Raw genomic sequence first — 24025 nt, forward strand, 5'->3', positions numbered from 1 at the left:
TATAATGAGAATTCTGAGTGAGAAATTCCGCACCAGATCAAAAGCCACTTCTCCACAACTTCATTGATTTTAAAAAAGCATTTGACCCTGTTTGGCAAGAAGCAATGTTTGAAATCCTAAGAAAGTTCAACATCAGTAATGGAATTGTAAATGCAATTGAAGCATTGTACACTGCATCTAAGAGTACGTTTATACTGTACTACTAGGATATGAAATCAGTGAGTGGTTTCATACCCGAGTTGGAGTCCGACAAGGTTGTCTACTGTCACCAACCATCTTTAAAATCTTCCTTGAGTATAATTATCATGATGGAAGTTCTTGATGGATTCGAGGGAACAGTCAGTATCGGAGGGTGAAGGGTTACCAACTTGCGATTCGCTGACGATATTGACCTCTTGGCAGGACAACCTGAAGAACTAAGTGACCTCATAAGAAGGCTAGATGACAGTGCAAGGCGATTTGGCATGGAAATCAGCGCTGCAAAGAGCAAGGTCTTGAAGATGGGGTCTGATGGAATAGCAGAAGTTCATGTTGGAGGGGAAGAACTTGAAACAGTTACACAATTCAAATACCTTGGTGCAACCATCACAGATGATGCCAAATCAGTGCAAGAAATCAAAATCAGAATTGCTGTAGTGACATCATCACTAGCCAATCTGAAACCCATTTGGAGAGACAAGAACATCTCAATAGCAGCACGAATGAGCCTCCTGAGAACATTGGTAACTTCTGTCTTCCTGTATGGGTGTGAAACCTGGACGCTTAATTAACACATTTGAGATGAACTGCATGAGAAGGCTCTTTCAGGTCCACTACTCTACGCATACTACCAACAAACAAGTAAGGCAATGATGGAAAGTTTTATTGGAGAGCATGAACACCTGATCTCCATTGTGAAAAGAAGACAACTCCAGTGGTTTGGCCATGTGATCAGATGGAAGAACAGTCTAGCAAACACCATTCTGCAGGGAGGTACAGATGGGGTAAGGAAGAGAGGAAGACCAAAGAAGATGCGGATTGATAACATCAAAGACTGGACTGGATTGAACTTTGACCAGCTCATACGATCAGCTGAAGACAGAGAACTTTGGAAATTATGCATCTCTAAAGCCATCACTACGTCGCCCCAACGGCCTCCTAGCTATGGGACATAGATAGATAGATAGATAGATAGATAGATAGATAGATAGATAGATAGATAGATAGATAGATAGATAGATAGATAGAATCTCGCCGATCATAGTATTATCATGTAAGGGCTACCCCTTATCAACATATTGGGGGATTTATCCCCCATCCCCCATTATTTACACTTATGTTGGAGGCTCAAGAACAATCCATGACATTACATGTTGTTGATTTGTGCATCTGAAATCTTATACCAAGTGTCACACAAAGTGGACCAGTGTAACATTTAAATTTTACAATTTGAGTTTGCTCCGTAAAACCTTGGTAATTTGCACTATATTCAAATGTATACATGCTACACAATTAACTTGGTGCTATTTTGAAAGCTTATTGGCAGCTGAGCTAGAAATATTAAAGCCAAAATCTTCAGGTTCTTGTGTTTGAAATCTACTTTGAAATCAAATTGAAAAATGATTTTGTTACAGTGGTCCACATTTTGTGACGCTTTTTAAGAATTCAGACTCGCAAACATTGATTGACAGTGGTGGCACCATGACTTTTTCTTTGGGGGGGGGCCAGCTTGAGGCCGTGAGGGTGTAAAGTGAAATCAAAGTGGGGTGGGAAGGGGATTGGTAGGGGCTTTGAGTGGGAAGGGATTGGTAAGGGGCTTTGGGTGGGGAGGGTCTTTGGGGAGTGTCAAAGCTCAAGTTTTGAAGTAAAATCACACATCTTACCTGACCACCCAACCTAGGAACAGGTGGCAACAAAACACATGTTGTTGCCTTTACTATGATATTATTGAAATAATTGCAGTTCAATTTTGACTGGTCATTGATAAGAATAGCCAAAGTCCCTTAAGGTCCCCACTTGCAGCTAACAAACATGCGCACAAACATTGGTTGCTAAGTACAAAGAGGATGCGCATTATGAGGGATAAATATAGGTCAGCAAAACATTCCTTTTCATTGCAGCTGCCATTGTTTAAAGAAAATATTGACAATTCTCATGATATTAATAATAGGAATTCGCTATTCCGGTTGAAATTCATACACCCCTTAATCTTCCAAACAGGGAGCACATTTTAAAATGGGATTACCTGAATAGGTGACTCTATTTAAAATCTTAACCTGCACCAGTGGCGTAGCCAGGATTTTGGAACCGGGGGCACAACTTGTAAATGTACCAACGGAAATATTTTTTGCCGACGGAAGTTGTGATTTGTTGACCCAAAAATTTTTTCCATGGTTTGAAAAAGTGAAGAGCAAAAAAAAAATAATAATACTAAAAAATAAATAAAGAATAATAGGCGGTACCAACAAATGTTGTGTATTAACATATACAACATTTTTATGTATAATTTTTAATTCACAATTTTTCATCATTTTTTTACAATCATCCCCCTTTTTCTGTCACCCTGGGTAAAAATAGTCTATTCCCCACTGGCTACACCACTGACCTACACCCCCTGTGTGAATATAGTGTCTTCCATAGGGGGTGTATGGATTTCAACTGGTATAGCCCAATATAATGATATTGTGACGGATAGTGGGTACATATTTTTGAAGCTCCATTCAACTTAGCTGTGTGTTGAAATTTGTCCTGTTTGTGTCCGAACAGACAGAGATCTCCAACATTGACTAAATGTCAAATTTTATCCCTTTTGGGATACTATCAAACTCTCACAGAGTGTGCTATATGCACCCACCTACTTCTAAGGTTCCCTATAATATCAATATAATATTGTATGCAAAATAGTAAAAAGAGAAAACTTGCAACAAGATCCATCAGAAATATTGAACCAGATCTTCATCAATAGGGCTTAAAAGCATGCATTAGAACAGAATGTAGATCCCTGGTGACCAGTGGGTGAATGGCAGGTTGAAAAGGAGTGTGTGGATGTTTTAAACCACAGACTATTCATCAACAGTGAGGGACGATCATTTGAGTCTATAACAATCACTCCAGCATTGTCTGCCTTCCTGTATACTCGATACAGCGTTGCATGTCTTCGCAATTAGGCTGCATGTCTTCGCAAACATGAAAAGACCGTAAAAATATGTGGTATGTGCGTAGCAGCAACCAAATTTTTAAGGTTTGTACTATACTGTCCTGCAACTTTGCAACCAAAAAAACTGAGTTGTTTTTTTCTCAAGTGATCCTTCCTACTGGCACAAGAAGAGTTGGTACAGTAATGAAAAAAATAGTTTTATTTACCATGCTTCATTGATAATATGGTGTGTTCCCTAATCCTCTTATTGTTTAATTTATAGACAGGATTTTATTTGTCTCTACAAATGAAGATGAATTATTCAAGACAAAATCAGCAATCAGTGTGTGAGCATACATTATTTGTATAGGGAATGTCCCCAGTGATTTACTAAGTGTCTTTGCTATTCACCCTGTACTTATGCAATTATCAATGACATTTCCACATAACTGGGCAAAGAAGATTTTCACAGCATCCCAGAGTACACCATGTGCATTACACACCACTTATGTGAAATTTGAGCTTTTTTCAGCCAGACCAGGGGTTGGAGAATTGTCAAAAGTGGATCTTTTACTTGCATGCAAAACGTGGACTTAACACGGTTGAATAAATTCATCAGGATCGGTAGAATAAACTCAGTAACCAAAGTTCTTGATATCTGATCCAGAAATAGCAGTTACTTTGTGCATTTACTTTTGTACAAAAAGTAAGTGCAATTTCTGGATCAGATATCAAGAACTTTGGTTACTGAGTGGACTTAACCCCTAACAAAATTACTTTATAATATTGACCTGCTTGCGTGGGCCTGGCATCAATGAATATAAGTAATTTTTATGCTCTCTTAAATTGCCCGATTGAATATTCAATCAAAAAGATTGAATTTTCAATCTCGCCATCCCGAATTAGGGACAAATCGTTTTTGACTGTAATATTAAATCAGGTGATTTGAATTTGTCAAACTTTTTTTCAATCAAAAGGAGTGAAGTTAGGGGCAAATTTTTTTTCGATTGAATTTTCAGTAGAAAGGATTGATTTTCATTGTTTTTCAATCTTTTGCAATCCCAAATTAGGGATAAATCCTTTCCAGTTGAAAAAAAGATTGAAAATGTTCACTCTAAAACAGTTTGAAATCTCATTCCAAACATATGCAACACATGTCATTTGGCAGTGTAAAAGTAACACTTGATTAGATTGTGAGATCAGTCTACAAAGAGAGTTAGAGTGAAAACAAAAAAAAATTCAATCTATTTTTCAATCTATTTAGATTGGTTCCTATCATCAATCGTTAAAAGATTGACATATTTCAATCGGCCAATGTAAGAGAGTACAGCAATGAATTTTCCCAATACATAACACTGAACAATACTATTTCCAGGGATTTTTCCAGAGTGGGACCAAGGGAACTGGGGGGGGGAGGAGGAATTTGGAAAAATTGTCAAAAACGGCTTTAAAATAACAAATTTGTTATAGCCAGCATCCCACAGGGAGGGGGCAATATAATTCTCAGGGGTTCCTAGCTATGCCACTGGCATATTGAATAGGGATTATGTTCCATGATTTTCTGTGTAAGATGTTTCTTAAATCTTCCACAGTTATTAGTCTGAAATCTGCCATACTCTGTTATTGAGACATAAAGAAAAAAATATAAATAAGAGCCATTTAGACTGCCACAAAATGCGAATCATTTCAATTTATAGAGATTATTTCCCATTTCAATTAACATAGCAGTGCTTTTTGGAGACAGCAATTTAGACTTGATTGACTACTAGGGATTGACGCTTGAATACGAAGGGTTTTTTTGCGGGGTCAATGACTTGGTTTGTATCAAATTGAATTCATATTAATCCTTGATGTCAACTTATTACTATGATTAATTAAAAGTATTCTGATGGCCAAAGTTTCTGTTTAAATTATTATGCTTCATTATAATGCCAAACTGGTGTCATTTTAGCAAATTAGTGCAAACCAATCACATAAAACTCTATACCATGATTTTGCTATTCACACTTGCTATATCACGTATAGGATTCACATTGTTAAAAAATGGTCTAGTATAATTAATTGAATGTTTCCTAAAATAGCCCTCAAATTAGGTTTTTGAAGACAAAGCTTACACTACAAACTGATACCTATTAGAACATTGAGGAGATTAACATTCTGCCTGCTGGCCATAGGCTTCAACATAACAAGTCCGAGATATTTTTCAAAATATCAAGAGCTATCTCAAGAACCACTGCACCAATACTGGGCTTGTTTGTACTCATTGTAACACATTTTATGCTGATTCCAAATATAGTCATGAAAATGAACAATTCTGACATTTTTTGAATTTTAATGAAAATTTGAAACTTGTCGTCTGCAGTCGACACCCATGTGGAGAAGGTTAAGAGTCCAAAAAAGTAGCAATTCTATTTCCATCTGGAATTTGATTACAACAGAGTATTACCATAAGTTCATCCAAGTCAGTGGGTATTTATCGTTTGTAGCAACAAATTCAAATGCAATAGGCCCATCCCAGGAAAAAACTAACACCTTAACCATACTTGGAATGTATGTTCATTCATAGATCATCTGTATTTAGATGACCTATGGTTCATTTGGATGAAAGAACTAAAATAAGCCTGGGGCCACCTCCATCCATTTTTTCCTCAAAGCCCCAAATTGAGAATCATTGAGATGATGAGTAGGTTTTATTTCACCTTGGACATGTTCAAGGCTTGGATAGTCTTGCAAATATAATATCCTCCAGGTCATGAGCCATGCATAATGCCTACTTGTTAGTTTACATTCATATTTCAACATCTGTACCTCAATGAACAGAACACATCCAGATCCTGCAATATTTGTTTATTTCTTGACAATCGACCCATGTTTAGCCAGTCTATTCTTAAAATGAAAAGGTGAATCTGGACAAAGTAATGAGAGTGTCTTTTGATGAATAAAGTGATATATCATATTGCAAAGGATTACCAAAGTTACCATTAGCTTTTATTCACATTTTTACCTAAAAAAACCCAAAAAACAAAAGAAAAAACTCATCATAAAATTAAAAAGTCCTTGGTTTCAAATGTTATCCACAAATATCTTGCTCCCTAATTTTACCCTCCCCTGTACTCATAATTATATTGCACAGCCCTTCTCTCATCACGCAAGTGTCAGCTGCAGACATTATATAATTTTCAATTTTTTTGAAATTTGCGATATACGGTAATACAAATTTTATGGCAAATTAATATTTTTGACATTTAACAGTCCGCAAAGTAAAACTTATAAATTTTAATGATATTTACTTAAAGTGTATGTGGCTGGGAGGAAAAGCTGTCCATCATTGAAAATTTTGACCTTTCATATTGAACATATACATTTTGCCCCCTCAAAAGACCTAAAAATTGTAGGACTGTTAAATATCAAAAATATCAATTTTTAAAAATTTGCCATAAAATTTGTATTATATCATGAATTTAAAAAAATCTAAATTATTTGATATTAGAAGGACCTTCCTTGTATTCAGAATGCAATTTGGCATGTTTGATGTGCTCTCAGGTCCCACGAAAAATACTTTGCAAATGCTGATATCCGATTCCTAAAATTCAAAAATTTCAGTATTGTAAATGTTCATGACCATATTTGGAATCAGCATGAAAAATACATTTAAATGAGTACAAATGAGCCTAAATATTGGCTCAGTGGTTCTTTTAAACTCAAAACTTGGATTTTGTTATGTTGAAGTTTATCACTAGCATGCGTAATATTAATGACAGACAGTTAAGCTATCATATCCTCTTCGGGCCCTGTTCCAGGTAAATGTCCTAAATGTAACACTTCCACACTCACATGACACTTGGATAAACAAACAGCATATACTTTTAATTGATTTATCTTATCCAAAAGTACCAGTATATGATGCACTGACTGTAACACAAGAAGATTGGTATTTAAGTTCCAATTAGCAAGTCAAAGTCCGTGCTACTGCATTAATTGATTAAAAACTTTGACCTTTACGGACAGGGAGTTGATTTACATTGGATGCTTAAGGGGAATCAGACTTTTATACTCTAGATAAAATTTAGATATACTTCTTCAGTTTTGTCCACCTTTATACAAAGGTAAAGTTAAGGGGGTACTACATCCCTGATAAATTTTGTGACTAATTTTGCATTTTTCTCAAAAAATAACTACACACTGGCAACAAAAGTTATGTATGTATATTATATATTATAGGGGCAAGGATAGTATATGTTAAGAAATGAGGTACATTCTAGCGGTAACCTCTTTTCTTATCATAAATAACGTACCGCTTGTCTTGAGTCACTGAAATTCCAGTGTAGTATCTGGATTCCTTGCCCCTATAATATACATAACTTTTGTTACCAGTGTGTTATTATTTTTTGAGAAAAATGCAAAAATAGTCACAAATTTATGAATGGGTGTAGTACTACCCCCTTAATATCAGGATTTTTAATGTCATGTGTGACTTCCAAAATGCAGGAGTTTTTTGGTCAGTTATAGCTCATAGGATTCACACAACACAATATTTGGAATGACATTATTTAGGACTATTAAAATATAGGCCTATTACTTATAACTAGCGCACATAATTTTACTAAAAATCTACTGTAAGTTCAAGACCAATGATCTTATAAGATGACCTTGGCAAGATAAACAGATGTGAATTTGTGGAGAATTTTGTTAACAAACCTTCTGTAAAAAAGAAATTAGAATGATGGAAAGAAATTAACGATTTATGAAGTTTGGTGCAATTTTAAAAGATGCAGCGTCATTTACTGCACAAAATATACATTTTAAAGGGGATCAACCACGCTTAAATTGAAAAAGATTGCAGTGATTGATGATACACATCTGGACATACACTGATTGCCACTCACTTCAGGTGAATGGAATATGTTAGGCTATCAGATAATCGACCGTATTTAAATTTGCAACTTTTCAAATCGCACCCAATTTAATTCAATCATTAATTTTTTAATAATTTTTTTGTTATGCATGTGAGGCATCTTTTGTACAAAATTATTTACATGTCCACAACAATTTGATTACTTTTCAATACACTTCTAGATAGTGAGAACCAATCAGAACAAGCGTTAGTAAAAAAAATAGGCGTGCATAAATATTGTATAATTGCACGGGCATGCACTTCGTAGTACATGCAGTGCCTTTGGACATGGTCATTTTTCTTGTGGGTGGATGCATTATATTTGCTTGCATTTCCAACATTTTTAATGACAATTTTGTTATAAAAATAGCAAAAAATCACAGGATTTTTTCTTGTGTATGAAATAGGTTAATAAATGTGTATCACTTGTATGTTGAGAAATGCCGGGGAGAAATCATACAAAATAATGCACTTGTACTGAGCTGCTGATGCGTCTAATGCATGAGCCCCAAAGTGCATCTCAGTACGCGTGCATTATTTTGTACAATTAATAAATTAAATAATAAATTTCAGATTTAGCAATTTCACTCGCAACAAGTGATACGCATTTATTAACATATTATTTTATTATATTAACCTATGCGTATGAACAAGTGATACGCCTTCATTAACCTATAATTCTATTATATTGACCTATGCGTATCAACAAGTGATCCGCATTTATTAACCTATAATTAATTAACCGTGCTGAAAGTTATGACCACTCAAACAACAGAGGACATTTGGCTTTTCCAGTTTAAATCCATACACCCCCTATGGAAGACATAACTCTGCTCTCCCACACAAGGTGTATATCGCAAATGGAGTCCCAGATACCCCATTTGTTTGTTTGTTTGTTTGTTTATTTCTTCTTTATACTGGGTCCATATTCAGGGGAAAATTTTAAGTATTCCCCTGTTCTTCCATCTGGCCCAGTTTCAAATTCACAATCCCTGTGCAAAAGATTCAGGTCATATCTTCCATAGGGGGTGTATGGTTTTCAACTGGAATATCCCATGGCATACTTACCACTTGGTTGTCAATCATATCAAGGCCCGCCTTGCTTCCTCTTCTTGGTGTAAATACACCTGTATCATCGCTTAAAGTTTGATTTCTCCTGCGTAAATATTTCTGTAATCCTATGACGGCCAATAACAAACCAGCTGTTACAAGCACAAATAACCCAGATGATATGGCTCCTAGAGTAATGTTCCATGTATCATAGTCTGGAGAAATGGTCGGTGGTTCTTCAGTGACACGTAATAATGACGAGTCTTGTAGTGAGGCAATATTAGAGGCATTGTAGGATAGATTAGAGTTGATATGTGCACCTGCTGGTGAGTTTGGTGTCCAGGATGGAGTTGTAGAGGTTCCATTCACATCAGCTGCCATTGTATGCAATTCACATCTGAATTAAGATATCAAATGTTTTTCTTGGATTATAAATGGACTCCATGATTGTCCAACAGTGATGACATGTTTCACAGCACTATTCTACCAGCTAGTCTTACTATCTTCAGTAGACAGCAGTGATACGTTTCACCATGTTCACAGCACTATTCCACTGCCACTGGCTAGTAGATGGCAATCTGTATCATAAAGATATCACAATATTTATCTGAATACGAAATGGTCTCTATAATCTACAAGTAATGAAACTTTTTCAAACTTTTTCAAAGCACCATTTGACATGCCAGTGTAGGAGCTATCTTCAGTAGATAGCAACCTTCTGAATGGGTTATTCGAATGGGCTATTCTATTTGAAGTCCACACTACCTTGTGAAAGATCCAGTTGAATTCTTCCACAGAGGGAGTATCATGGTTTCAAATAGAGTTGACAATTGAGTAACCCCTTGAAATGCTCACTCCAGTTGTGGAAGATGTAAGTAAAGCCATATTACAGAGATAGTATGGTTTCAAAATAATTTGGCCTAGCCCCCTAGCCCTAATTTCCTCTGTGCAAAGGAATGTTTTGCAGATTACAAATGAAATATCCCAATTATAGTATTGCAAAATTATTCTTGACTTATTATTTTCCTCATACATATGGATGAAGTAAAATACTTTTCACTTCAATACCTAATACAACACTAGTCATCACAACATGTAATAGCAGTGCTCATAGCCTTAGGGCTGTCAACTCTCACATATAAATGATACTCACACATTTGGTCACTTTCTCATGCTCTGACCCATATCAAGGAAATAAAATCTCTACCAAGGAAGCATGCATCGTCAAAATAAAATTGTTGTCCCTACCCCTAGGCCTACCCTTTTAGATTCTCGAGCGCTACTATTCAAACTGTATCAAACTGTATCTCACATCTCACGCCAAGCAATATTCCAAAAGTTGACAGCCCTTACCATATCACTATCATGGCTCGCTATCTTCAGTAGACAGCAACTGGTAATATAGTATCCGGGTATAGTGTACCGTGTTGTCAACCATCTGCCAATGTACACACCATGATGTGGCCTTTCCCAACATTAATCTCAAGTACAGTGATGATAAATAACTTCCTCTCCTGTCAGGATTTCACCCACATCTCCCAGTGCGTGTAAACAAGTTAGCAAGACACACAGTGAGGTATGCTGCCATAGCATAGATACGCTGACCAAACTGAGCAATTACCGAGCTATCACAGGTTCAACTGGCCTTGCTAGATGCGCATCGGACAGATATTGCAATGATAATATGTTGGCAATAGAGGTTATCCGTGTTCTATAAGCTGCATATCCTACCAGCGACTCCTATACCTTGTTTAGGACTTTCAAAAGAAGTACCTGCATGTGCAACCATGACTATTTCAAAATAGCCCGCCAAAGTCATGCAGGTAACTCCGAGGTCGTGCATTGAATTAGTTTGAATGAGGAATACTACGGGAACCAGTGCCTTTTGTTAGAAGTCACGCATGAGTAAAGTGGATAACCTCTATAACAGCGATAACAGTTCCGTTATTAAAGGCCCTTTCAGTGATTTCACAGGAACATTAAAAAAATGGAAATTTGTCAGAGTTGCTTAGAAATAAAGAATAAGTCTACAGAATTTCATTAAACCACTTTTCCCTGAATACATCGACAAATTAGTCAAAAACAGAAGTTTTAGAAAGGTTTTCTACTTCAACTCTGAGAAAATCGAGATTTTCAGTACAGTGCGCCACCAATCGACTGGAAAAACTTCCTAGTCCAGTGTTTCTAACACGGGGAAGTAGAGTCTAAATTGATTTAAAACAGACGCTTTTAAGCTACAATTTTGTAGTAGAAAACAAAATAAGCAATTAAAGGTCACCGAGGCAAACTAACGGTCAATTCAAATATGAAAAACAGTTAAAATTGTGTATTTTGTTTAAAATAGTAGCTACTGATGTAATAAGTAGTAGAAACAATACGCAAGCGCGTGTTGGTGCGTGGAGAGTGAGCTTCTTTTCGATCTCGAGTCGGACTTTTGTACTGTCAGTATCAAAAGTCCAGAATCATGCAAATGCTTTATTTTGTCTAAAATACACGGCTTTCGACCGAACCACTAGCAGGCTATGTTAGCACATCTATGCCAATTACAAAGGTACCAAAATCTGAATTTTGATGATTTTACGATCGTCCGGATGAGCAAATCACTGAATGGGCCTTTAAATGCCAGAGTGACACCAAAACCACTACTCCTAAGGTGATTGATTCATCAATTACTGTCAAAACTGTGAAGAAAGCAAATACTTGCGTCTGTTCAGTGATGAGTAAACACAAAATGTTTTTAAAACGTTTTAAACGGGGAAGGCCTAGGCCTACATATTTTGGGGTTTGGTTTTGGTAAAAACGTTTAGATAACATTTAAATGTCGAGTTATATTATAAAGGTCATGAAAATGTTTTTAAAACGTTTTGTATGAAAATACACTGTAGCAACATCATTTTGAAATGTTGTCAAAATGTTATTGTAAAATATTGTAAAATATTTTTTGCAAACATTTTTGCCAAATATTTTGTCAACATTATGTTTATTTATTCATGAATATTTTGCAGTAAGTTTTCAAAGAATGATTTTGAATGCTATAAAAGCTTACTCGGGCTGTCGCGATCAATAAACTGGTAGATTCCAAAATCAGAATTGTCATTGAAGTGAGCCATTTATATAATTATGCAAGATATGTTGCATTCAATAACATAGGCCTGCGTATACTTTATGACCATTTTGCTATTGAACACTTTAACTTTAAATATCAGTAGGCCTATAATTTTGAGTTCAACGGAATGCGTTCATCATGATTAATAATAACATATTTTTATTTAGCAAAATTCGACTATGGCATAGTCTAGGTAAAATACCAAATTTCACCTTCATTTTGCGATAAAATATTAAATAGTAGGGAAATTGCAATAATTTACACTAAACTAAATTTCAATGGTTCTGCCGTTTGCTCCTGTCAGTCACTGCCTGACAGCTCACAACATAAAGATGTGATTGCGACGCCTCAGTTACACAGTAACAGCATATAGGGCCTACCTTTCTTGGAGAGGGCACCCTAACAATGAAACTTCATAAATCAAATAGGTATGGTCTTCTCCTTTCTTTCTAGTATACTATAAAGGAGTATTTCGTGATCCTAGCATCCTCTTTTTATGACATTTTTTATGACATTATGAGTTTTGCATGATTATGGATGTATCATCCAGCCCTCCGCAGTGAAAAGTTGGGGGGGCAGTTCCCGAATGGAGTCTGATTAGGAGCAAATTTTGGCGTTTTTAACGTTTTTCCCCCGAATCCCCCGAATGACCAACAAAAGGGGGGAGCATGGCCCCTGCCCCCGCCCCCCCACCTTTGCGCACGCCACTGGCTCTCCGAACCGCACGAATGTCTATGATCCAACCACTAATTCTGTGGATCCAACCCATAGTCCATCGAGCTCATACGAGTTTGGTCTGGGATCAACGAGCGTCAACGCGTCGTGCAATTTTTACGCGAACCTGTAAAGCGCGTCGCGCGGTTAGACGCATAATATGACGCAAGAACGCGGAAGACAAACACACACGTACGCGAACATTCCTAACAACGCCGCTTGGCAACAAGATAAGACGGTAAACAAACATGTTGGCGTTTGGTGTTGAAGGTTCACTTCTAAAAAATGTCCAGGAATTTGACTAGATATTTAGAGAATTCACATCCCGATTCACATTCTGATCGTCATTTTGGTGAATGGTATATTATTTACAAGCAGAATAGATACTGGAGGATTAGTTTTAAGGCATAAAATGGGCACCATCGACCAACAAGAGAGGTATAAAAAGACAGCCAACGCAGCGACATTTCAAACAGACCGTGAGTAAAATAATTACTTGTCTTTACAAAAATTGGTAAGTAAAATTTACTTTAGGCAATGAAAAGAATACCTGTTCCGGGTGGACGAACCTTTCAAGTATGGCCGGTTGTTTTTGTTTTTGTGTGTGGGTTTTTTTTTTTTTTTTTTTTTTTTTTTTTTTTTTTTTTTTTTTGTAAATGACCCCAAAAAATCCCAATAGGCCTATCGTCCAAATCTGGGAACAATTTGCAATATTCACGTATTTACTTTACTTACTTCACTCGCATTTTTATCTGTTGTAACCGTAATTATCTTCTTCCTCTTGACGAGATAACACAAGCAGGGTAGTTTGTCTCCGTTAGTTTGTTTATTCGTGACGTTAGTTTGATCGTTCATTCGTGAGTAGGCCTATGTTTGATTGGGCCTACTTTTCAAACGTTTTTGGAAGATTATGGGATATAAAAAAGCGATGGCACTAAAACTAAAAGACACTTTTTATGACAGCGATCACAGGTATTAAAGTGGTATAGTTAATAAACTAAAATCTCAAAAACACCTTTCGTGATCTAAACTTATATCACGACATGAGTAAAGTGGTCGCATGGTCAAGGTATACAGTGTGGTGGTGGCGGGTTAGAGGGGTTGAACCCCCAAAGTGAGTTGTTTTGCTAACTCAACCCCAAAGAAAATGTCAACCCCACACCACCCCAAATAGTGTAAAATTGAAAATTGGCCTGGTAAACACAAAATGTCACTTTCATTCTGTGTACAAATGATTTTTTTTCGCGGTTCGCACGCAATTATCACAGTAACACACGGCCAGAATGATGCCAAACACCAGTTTTGTCTTAGACACCTTGAAAAATTGACCCTGATACGCCACTGAAAATATAAAATACTTATATCCCATAGATTTCTTATTATTCCATGTTTAATTTGAAGTTGTTCTTGATTCTTATTGCAATGTAATATAATAAACCGAGCTAATGCATCAGTAGCGAAGCATCATCCCGCTGTGCCTCCACATGCTCACTCCGATCGAGTCGACCGAACCGTTGTGCCAGATAAGTTCATTGCGGCAACATTTTGTAGATGATCACGGCTAGGTTGACCAAACTAAGCCACCTACTTGTTGCAGCTACCGGGTGCTCGATGGAACTTTGAAGGCCTGGTCACGATGGGTGAAACCGGCTCGAATGTTAGAGGGACATGGTCATAGTTTAAGGGCATCTCACTCAGCCTTTAGGTCTTAGGCTAGGAGGGTTAGGATTAGGCCTTAATTCGTAAGTTAGACTGGGGGATTAACTAGTCATGATTCATTTGTTTGGGCTTGGGTCGGAGTTTGCCCTACTTGGCCAGTGGTGTGAGTGACTATATTGTCCGGTAGTGACGTTAGGGAGTGGTGTATGACTACATGATGTTCTTAGCTCATTTCTTTAGGTGATGTCGCCGAGCGACATGATTAAAGTGGTCGCATGACCCAGGTATGTAAATTGTAGACTGAGGACTAGTACTTATATTAAGAGTAGTTTAAGGTGGTATATACTTATTATTCCATGTTTGATTTGAAGTTATTCTTGATTATTGTACACAGAAGACTACTACTTAAATTGCGAGAGTAGTTTAAGGTGAACGGTGTTTTCAATGTTTGTTTTGAAATTGTTCTTGAATTGTAGACTGAAGACAAGTACATACATTTAGAGTAGTTTAAAGTTGTAGTTATATTTCAATGTTTAAGTTGAAGTTGTTCTTAAAGTTGCACAGCTTAGAGTCGATGTGTTCTAAATTCTTATAGCAATGTAATTTAATAAACCGAGGTATGCATCAGTAGCGAAGCATCATCCCGCTGTGCCTCCACATCCGCCTCTCTATATGCTCACTCCGATCGAGTCGGTGAACGTTTGTCAGTACCGGCAAAGACCCCCCAGAACCACTGTGCCAGATAAGTTCATTGCGGCAACATGTAGATGATCACGGCTAGGTTGACCAAACTAAGCCACCTACTTGTTGCAGCTACCGGGTGCTCGATGGAACTTTGAAGGCCTGGTCACGATGGGTGAAACCGGCTCGAATGTTAGAGGGACATGGTCATAGTTTAAGGGCATCTCACTCAGCCTTTAGGTCTTAGGCTAGGAGGGTTAGGATTAGGATTAGGCCTTAATTCGTAAGTTAGACCGGGGGATTAACTAGTCATGATTCATTTGTATGGGCTTGGGTCGGAGTTTGCCCTACTTGGCCAGTGGTGTGAGTGACTATATTGTCCGGTAGTGACGTTAGGGAGTGGTGTATGACTACATGATGTTCTTAGCTCATTTCTTTAGGTGATGTCGCCGAGGGACACGATTAAAGTGGTCGCATGACCCAGGTATGTAAATTGTAGACTGAAGACTAGTACTTATATTAAGAGTAGTTTAAGGCGGTATATACTTATTATTGCATGTTTGATTTGCAGTTGTTCTTGATTATTGTACACAGAAGACTACTACTTAAATTACGAGAGTAGTTTAAGGTGAACGGTGTTTTCAATGTTTGTTTTGAAATTGTTCTTGAATTGTAGACTGAAGACAAGTACATACATTTAGAGTAGTTTAAAGTGGTAGTTATATTCAATGTTTGAGTTGAAGTTGTTCTTAAAGTTGCACAGCTTAGAGTCGATGTGTTCTAAAATCTTGTAGCAATGTAATTTTAAAAAAACCGAGCTAATGCATCAAGTAGCGAAGCATCATCCCGCTGTGCCTCCACATCCGCGTCTCTATATGCTCACTCCGATCGAGTCGGTGAACGTTTGTCAGTACCGGGCAAAGACCCCCAGAACCGCTGTGCCAGATAAGTTCATTGCGGCAACATGTAGATGATCACGGCTAGGTTGACCAAACCTTTTTTATGACTCCTTATTGAATATTTTACTTGTGATAAACATCTGTACAATTTCGAGTTCAACTGAACATGCTGAATGTGTTCATCATAATTAGTAAGATATTTTTTTTATTTATCAAAAATCGACAATGGCATAGTCTAAATATGCACAGACTAAAACACAATATCACCTTAGTGGAAACAAATAATTTCCTCAAGATGCTGTGGGTTTTACAGGAATTTGATACCGCATATTCGTTAAAAGGAAGGGTGATGATGATCTGACCCTTTTGACTGTGCGTTATGGGGCCGGAGTCTGTGAGTGTCAGGGCGTGGGGCTTTTTCTGACTATTGGCTAAGTCGAAATCCCATTTTAACGATAACAACAGTCTATGTGTTACAGTCCTGATGACGCCGAGAGACCAGTTAGTGGGAATCAAAATACAGATATTAATCTCTATGGGTGACGTTAAGAGAACCGTCTTCCTCCAAAGTCATGTTAGTGCCCAGGAAGACAAAAGACAACCGTCTTCCTCCAAGGTCATCTTAGTGCCCAGAAAGGCAAAAGAGAACAGTCTTCCTCCAAGGTCATCTTAGTGCCTAGAAAAGCAAGATGGTTGTTAACTTTGCGTGGGGTGGGGTGTGTGTGTGTGTAGGGGGGGGGGTGTAAATGCATGTAAATGTGTTTGTATGTAATTCTTAATTCTAGTATTATATTAATTAGCCTAAAATTTTTCTTTTAAGGTGGTGAACTCTTAATTCAGGCTTTTGCCTCTTGTTGGATCTCCGCCAACTTTTAATTAAATTCTATTTTGCTGTTTTATCTAATTTGCATTGTATTTTGATGGAAATGAATAAAATATGTATGTATATAACTTCCGGTTCAAGGTTAACTTGATCATATGGGGTTCTGCAAATTTATGCGCTTATTAAAAGCGTCGGTGTCAGTCTTCCGAAGGATGTTTTGAAATCCTTGAGTAATTTGATAAATTTGGCTTGATGATTCTTGGTTGGATCTTTGTTCATTTAACAATAAATTTTTGAGTCGGTCAAAAGTGTGTTAAATGGGCGTAGTCCAATCTTTCATGTTCTGTTTTCTATCGTACACCGAGGCCTTGCATTAAAATAAATAATATGTTCCAAGAGTAAAATTGTACAATTGATTTGTTGGGACTGGCCTTTCGTTTCCTAGCTCAGTTTCTTCACTCTGTTTATTTCTATTTTTCCAAATCCTTATGCACATCAATTTTATATTTTAAGTGGTTGGATTTATTGCTTCATTTCTTGAATAGATTCATCAGGATAGTTCATGTATATTATCTAAGTAAATTTCTTGAAACATATCCAGTACTCACATTTTATGGAGCTACGACGTTTCGAGACCCAACTGGTCTGGTCTCTTGATCACGTATGAGTGATTCCAGATGCACTGCTGGTGTTTTAGATGATGGAGTGTTTCTAAAAGTGCTCTGGATTATGTGGTCATAGGCGTGACTTAGGTTGAATGCGGCGCTTCGCATTATGAGTAATGGATATGTTTCAAGACATGTAGAAAAGACCAGTCAGTATCTCTGCTAGTGTTATACATCTTCGATGCGTAGGGCGGGGATTCATACCGACTACCAATTGTTACAGTGGTTTCTGATTGAGCATCTTTTCACGAATGACTCTCATCCGAGAACAGGCTTCATCCCAATCGATGTACGCGCATTCAAGATGCCTTTCATTGGTTTCCGTAACAGTAAAACTGCTTCGACCATGAAGAACCCTCTGGTTAGCAAAACTCACGATGTCTCCTTTGTATGAATAAAAATAACGAGAATAACAGATTCAGCTTGGATTATTGTATACTACCGAATTTATTACAGCTGCAATGCTGCATTCATAAAAAGTAAAATAATGTGTGTATATAAGTCTAAACTACACTACCTCAAAAAATTAAAGGTTCAGACGCATTTCTCAGCATTTTTCATTGTAAAATAAGATGAGTTTCATTTCAGAGTTTCATTTCATTCAGTGATGTTCAGGCAACAAAACACTTGCACTATAGAGTATTGAAGTCCCACGGCAATGAAACACATTTTGATCACCACCAAAGAACAGAAAATTATAAAGAACGCAAATTAGGATTTTCAGATTCTGATAATTCTACGAATGTGGTCTTTTGACTGAATACCTCGTCAGCTGCATTTATTGCGGACTTACTAAATACTGTATTGCATCACGTTCTATCCTAAACAGGTTCCAAGACTTTTCGTTTAATTCTTAAACACAGCCATCAAATTAATTAAAATGCTTAGCATTTAAACAAAAGAATACACTGTAAAAATATTATACTCAACACTGAGTAAAAAGGTCACATCTCAACAGTTGAGTAAAAAATTACTCAACATTGAGCTCATATAGGTCACAACTAAACTGTTGAGTAAAAAATACTCAACATTGAGTAATTTTTTACTCATTTGTTGAGTTGTGGCCTATATGAGCTCAATGTTGAGTAATATTTTACTTAACTGTTGAGCTGTGACATTTTTACTCAGTGTTGAGTAAAATATTTTTTACAGTGTAGCAACATGGTGATGCTTAGTGTTAAAAATGTCTGTAACAGTGTACCATAAAATGACAGCCGTCAACCCTTGAAGTAACTTTATAATGTATTTAATAAGTATTGAATTATGATTACACTCATACCTTCAACCATTTTGATTTCAATTTTGTTTTCGTGCTTGTATAACTCGGTGTTAAATATCTTTATAGCTCGGTAGACTTTGTATACATCTTGCACCGGGATTTGGATATAAGGTGCTCTCACTTGGTCGTTGTAACTGATAGCTTTGAAGCGTCCATTTGGGAGGAGCCTATGTTAGAAACAATAGTACATAAAATAATAGATTATGATGATGATGAAGGTAACAACAACAACGTCAATACTACTACTACTACTAAATAAATGTTGATATTTATATAGCGCCTTTGACATGTATCAAAGTGCTTTACATTTATTCCGCTGTCATTAGAATATGTCAGCTGCCATACAATGCCAAGGCATGCTCATACCTTTGGGCGGCGCTCAATGGACATTATTCCTAACAGCTCCCCATTTCACCCCTGGGTAGAGAGAGGCAATTGAGGTAACGCGCCTTGCCCAAGTGCACAACACGGTGGCACCGCCGAGGCTCGAACTCGCAACCCTCCGATTGCGAGGTAGAACCTGTACCGCTGTGCCACCGCGCCCTCATTTATTTATTCCTTTATTTTCAGACATACTGTATTATTGGTGATCTGTGTTTGTAGTGATACTCCTTATAGTCCGTCCCCCACTCTCTGAAATCTACTGGAATGGTAGTGAGAATACGAAACACTTCCGGGTCAATGTGTCTTATGTCTTCAGCTACTTTGTATCCATCACAGAACTGATTCTCTCCTCCATTTGAGGCTTGTTTGATACAATGCAACAGCTGAATCTATTGCGATAAACAAATTATTCAATTTTACAGTCAATGTATATAACCTGATTTAGTACACTGTATAAAATATGACTTATGAATTATGCTGTTATTGGTCGCGCCATAGTTTTCTTATGAAATTTTTGGAAGCCCTAGTAAATAATCCAAAACTCTCGCCTTTGTGAATGGTGTGTACATGAAGAATTTGATGGGTGTCCAATTGGCACCCTTAAACAACTCCATAATTCCAAAGTCAAAGTTTAGGGTTAAAATTCAAGATTGCTCAAATTTGGTTGAAATCAATTTTAAATTTTTCACGCACTCACTGAGCGGATTTTTAATCTCCCTACATGAAACGTGCGTAGAGGGATGTTAAACCCATGTGACATTCAGCTATACGATAATGCAGCCGATGCACACCTTCGGCGCTCCGTCAGATCACATGGCCTTACTGGAAAAGTTCCCAGATCTAACTTGGAAAGCTTGGTTAGCCACAAGAGCTCATTTCTCTCCTTTTCAGCCAGCATATGGAATACCCTTCTTAAACTGCAATAAATTGCTATCTTGGCGCCAGTAATAGATAATAGCTGTTAATGCATTGATAGCTTTGATATTAAAAAAATTAATATGGAGCCAAAGTGTTGACCTTGGAAATTTCACCTAATAAATCCTATTTTGACCTAAGGAATATTTGACATGATTGATACCTTAATGCTTAAGAGTGCCCAGCTAGTTGGTTCTCATTATATTTGTATTCTGCACACCTCAGATATCAACATAAAACATACAGTAAAGTCTCTATGCGTTGTAAAGATGAGAGTCACTGGAGAGTGTCGATCGGGTCACCACTCACCGACCTTATGATATACAGAATGAGGAATAATTACTCAAAAAGAGGATCAAATACTTGTTGATTCTTACATTTGGTGAATAAGCAAAGTATGGTAGATCGGTGTGGAGTCCTAACTTTGCGTTGGTGCAAAAGAGGTTACTTGCTTCAAACTTGCTGAGAACCTGAAATGTTTCGCTGAAAAAGACACAACCAAACACACATACTCACACACAGACAGATAATTATAGTATGGAGTAGGTTATGCATTACATGAAGATAAAATGTTGCATTCAAAATGTAAAATATTGTTTGCAAACGTTTACAAATTATTTTGTCAATTAAAATCTCAACAATGATTTTGCATATAATTATACAAAACATGAATGCATATCAATAAATTACTATGTTTACTTACCCTGCTGTCTTCTTCTTGTTGATACAAAGTTCTGTTGCACTCAATGTTTTGGGCGACTCAAACTTGTCCAGCAAAGACCACTGTTCAGCGTAGTCCACTCTTGACTTTGATTTATTATGACAATTTCCAAAATTAGCCACTCACTTACTTTCCTCTGGAAACAGGCTTTTTCCGCACAGTTCCACGTACATTGACAGATGTGTTGTGTTGTTTCGTGCTTCGGTAAATCGACAGAACAATTTTTTTGTGGGAAGGATAAGCAACACTTGAAATCTCTTTCGTTAAATATTGATGGATTGATGGAAAAGCACATTGTTTGACTATGCAAATTGACTGGCTTTAATACAGGTACCTTACTTTGAAGGCACGGACAATAAACACATTAGAAAGCACAGCTTTCTTGATCAAATCTGCCACGGCCAATCTCTTGCTTTCCTCGTTTATACCAAACTAGTAAAACTGGAAAGTCCCATTCAAAGAAAAATTCATTCTGTCATATTCACCTTATTAGGCACATACCATTTTCGTCCCCATTTGCCACATTATTCTCCGGTTTTCAAATTGTCGTCCTATTTTCAGTCATATGAATGATAATATTTACTCGTTGCCGTCCTCATTGTATCCCTAAAAATATCTTTGAGGGAAGTCACTGATTGTGGATATATAATTCATCAATCATTCGTAAAGGGCACTACATTTATATGAATATTACATACAGGTTATGACTCATGATTCATAAAGTTAACATGTATACTCACCCAAAAGATATCATCTTCAAGTTTGAGATCCTTTTCCCTATTTCAAGAACTGCTCCCTCTTTGTGTGGCGCGTCTTTGATGAGTGCCAACCCATGAACCTGCAATGCTGCTATCCAATCATGAAGATTCTTGTCATTATGTAAGATATCAGCAAATGAAAACGTTGGTATCTTATGTTCAATGTTGCATCTCGTTACCCCAAAACTGCCGAACTGGTGCACTCACGGGATCCTCTCTCATATTGGAAAATTGCATTTCTTTAAGCCACGAGAGTGGAAACTGGCTGAGGTGGCCATCAGGCCACCTGATGTTCAACGTTTGATCGTCGATTTCTGCTACATCTGGAATGATGTCAGGGTCCAAGTCGACCATGAGTACACGACGACCACGTGAAGAAGGATGAAAACATTTGTCACATCGACAGTTATCTCGCAACCATACGTAAGGATATGTTCCAAAAAGCTTATCGTCATCATGTTGTAAGAGACAAGACCGAGAAGGATAATCAAGCTCGACTCGTGTTGGTCTGAATGTAGCCATCTGTAACAGTCTAGTTAAAACTGGTTGCTATGTAGTATATATGGAATAGTCAAAATGTTCTTGCGAATATGCAAACGAACTAGTTCAAACGTATTAATGAAAAACAAGAAAACCCTCAAAAATACATGATAAACAAAATGTAGTAATATCTAATACACGTATGTTCATGTAAAGTGTATCGAGTTAACCTGATATTTTTGAACAATGGGTCCGAGTAATAATTCAGTCAGTCATAATATAACAACAGTCAACAGTCAAGGGCATTGGCTCTATAGTCTATTCAGTATAAGATTGCACATGACGAAGTTCTTTTTTCACTTAAATGCCATTAATTTTGTTTTAGAACAGGACGTGTACAGAGGTCATGTGCCATCTAGGCTGTTTTCACAATCACAATATAATAGATTCTATATGTACATTGGAACGTTGGGAAAAGGTACATTGTACTTCGACCGTTGTCGGATATAGTTAGAGGAATAAACACATCAAAAAAGTAACTACCCCTCAATTAATGAATTAATCCAAAACAAAAACTGATTATCGTATATATTATACAGGCCAAATTATTGGTAAAAAGAAAAGCATTGTAAGCATAATTTATTTTTGTGCAATATGACTGATGTCGCAACGTACAATTAAATGAAAGTAACCCAAGATTTGAAAGGTACAATCGTTATTATTGTTGTGTATCAGTATACGGAAGGAAGCGTGTTCGGCTTTCATTGGATTATTCTTGTTGTTTCATGAATTTAGCGGAGGTAAATCATGTGATAATCAATAAATAATCATTGATCATTGTTCACTAAAACTAAACATTGTATGGAGCAACATTTAAAAGTGCATCAGAAAGTTTTTTTTTTTTTTTTTTTTTTTTTGTATTTCTGTTTTATTGCCTGTACTTGGAACTGGTGGGTGGAGAAAGATACATCGAGATAACCACCAGTCCCCTTCTTTAATTCAACTACATGACAACAACATTAGAGTGAAACTATTAATTGCAAAGCATTCAAATAAATTGCAATGAAGAATATTAAGACAAAGGTAATTGATTCCCACCACTCGTAAAAGGTGCTGTGATATAGGCCTATAGCTGCAAAAGCTGAAGCCAGGACAGATGAAACAGCGAGCCTATGGCAAAAGGACAATGCAAAAGCTAAATGCCTGGCTAAGACACATGAAAAAGGCCATCACAGCCCCCATAGAAGTGGTAAGTCCCAATTTGAATATGCAATGAGTCATCACAGTCATGAAGGCATCAATATTAAAGGCATCATGTAGCTGCATATAGCTAGGGAAAAAAAAATATGTCCAAAACCAGGGTTTTTTAATTTTTTTTGACAGACAAACAACCACACTCACTCACTCACTCATTCCCATACACTGCACACCCAAATGAACCATCACCCACTCTCATCACATAAACAAGGCAGCTAATACACACTAATAATAATAATAATCAAAAAATACAAGAAGAATTAATGGGGCAAGGTTTGGATTATTAAAAATGTAGTAGGCAAAAAAGGAGAGTTAAAACAATACAAGTAGATAAACTGGAATGAAAAAAAAAGGCTTAAGATGCTTCAAGATCAAGGGTCCATTTTTTAAAATGAAGCCTAAGTTTCCCTTTACTCTCAGCAATTTTATATTCAGTAGACCTCTTAAGCTTAATTAAATTCATAAAAGCAACAAAATTGGGAGTAGATTCCTGAAATTTGCACTTATGAATATAAAATTTGAGGCAAAGAAAAAGAAATGAAATACACCTATCATGCTCCGAGGAGTCTGTAACACCAAACATTTTTTCAAAGTCGGAAAAATTAAAGGATTCCCCAGAAATGTT

The 24025-nt window shown here is 36.9% G+C and overlaps 2 protein-coding genes across 2 annotated transcripts in view; both read right to left on the reverse strand.

The window, feature by feature from the left end:
- Positions 1-9579, reverse strand: part of LOC140151903 (uncharacterized) — a 41786-nt gene extending 32207 nt beyond the window's left edge. Inside the window, exon 1 of the mRNA XM_072174216.1 lies at positions 9078-9579. Coding sequence (XP_072030317.1) covers positions 9078-9440 — 363 coding nt within the window. The 5' untranslated portion in view covers positions 9441-9579. The remainder of the gene's footprint in view (positions 1-9077) is intronic.
- Positions 9580-17745: 8166 nt separating this feature from the next.
- On the reverse strand, positions 17746-21762 carry LOC140153369 (gamma-butyrobetaine dioxygenase-like). Its single transcript, XM_072176103.1, has 5 exons — positions 21646-21762; positions 20562-20667; positions 19462-19658; positions 18886-19052; positions 17746-17990 (listed from the first exon to the last, which is right to left on the reverse strand). Exons 1-5 carry the CDS (start codon positions 21657-21659, stop codon positions 17824-17826), a joined length of 651 nt encoding a protein of 216 aa, XP_072032204.1. The 5' UTR covers positions 21660-21762; the 3' UTR covers positions 17746-17823.
- Between the last annotated feature and the right edge of the window lie 2263 nt (positions 21763-24025).

This window comes from Amphiura filiformis, chromosome 5, assembly GCF_039555335.1.
Source record: "Amphiura filiformis chromosome 5, Afil_fr2py, whole genome shotgun sequence".
Taxonomy (NCBI): Eukaryota; Metazoa; Echinodermata; class Ophiuroidea; order Amphilepidida; family Amphiuridae; genus Amphiura; species Amphiura filiformis.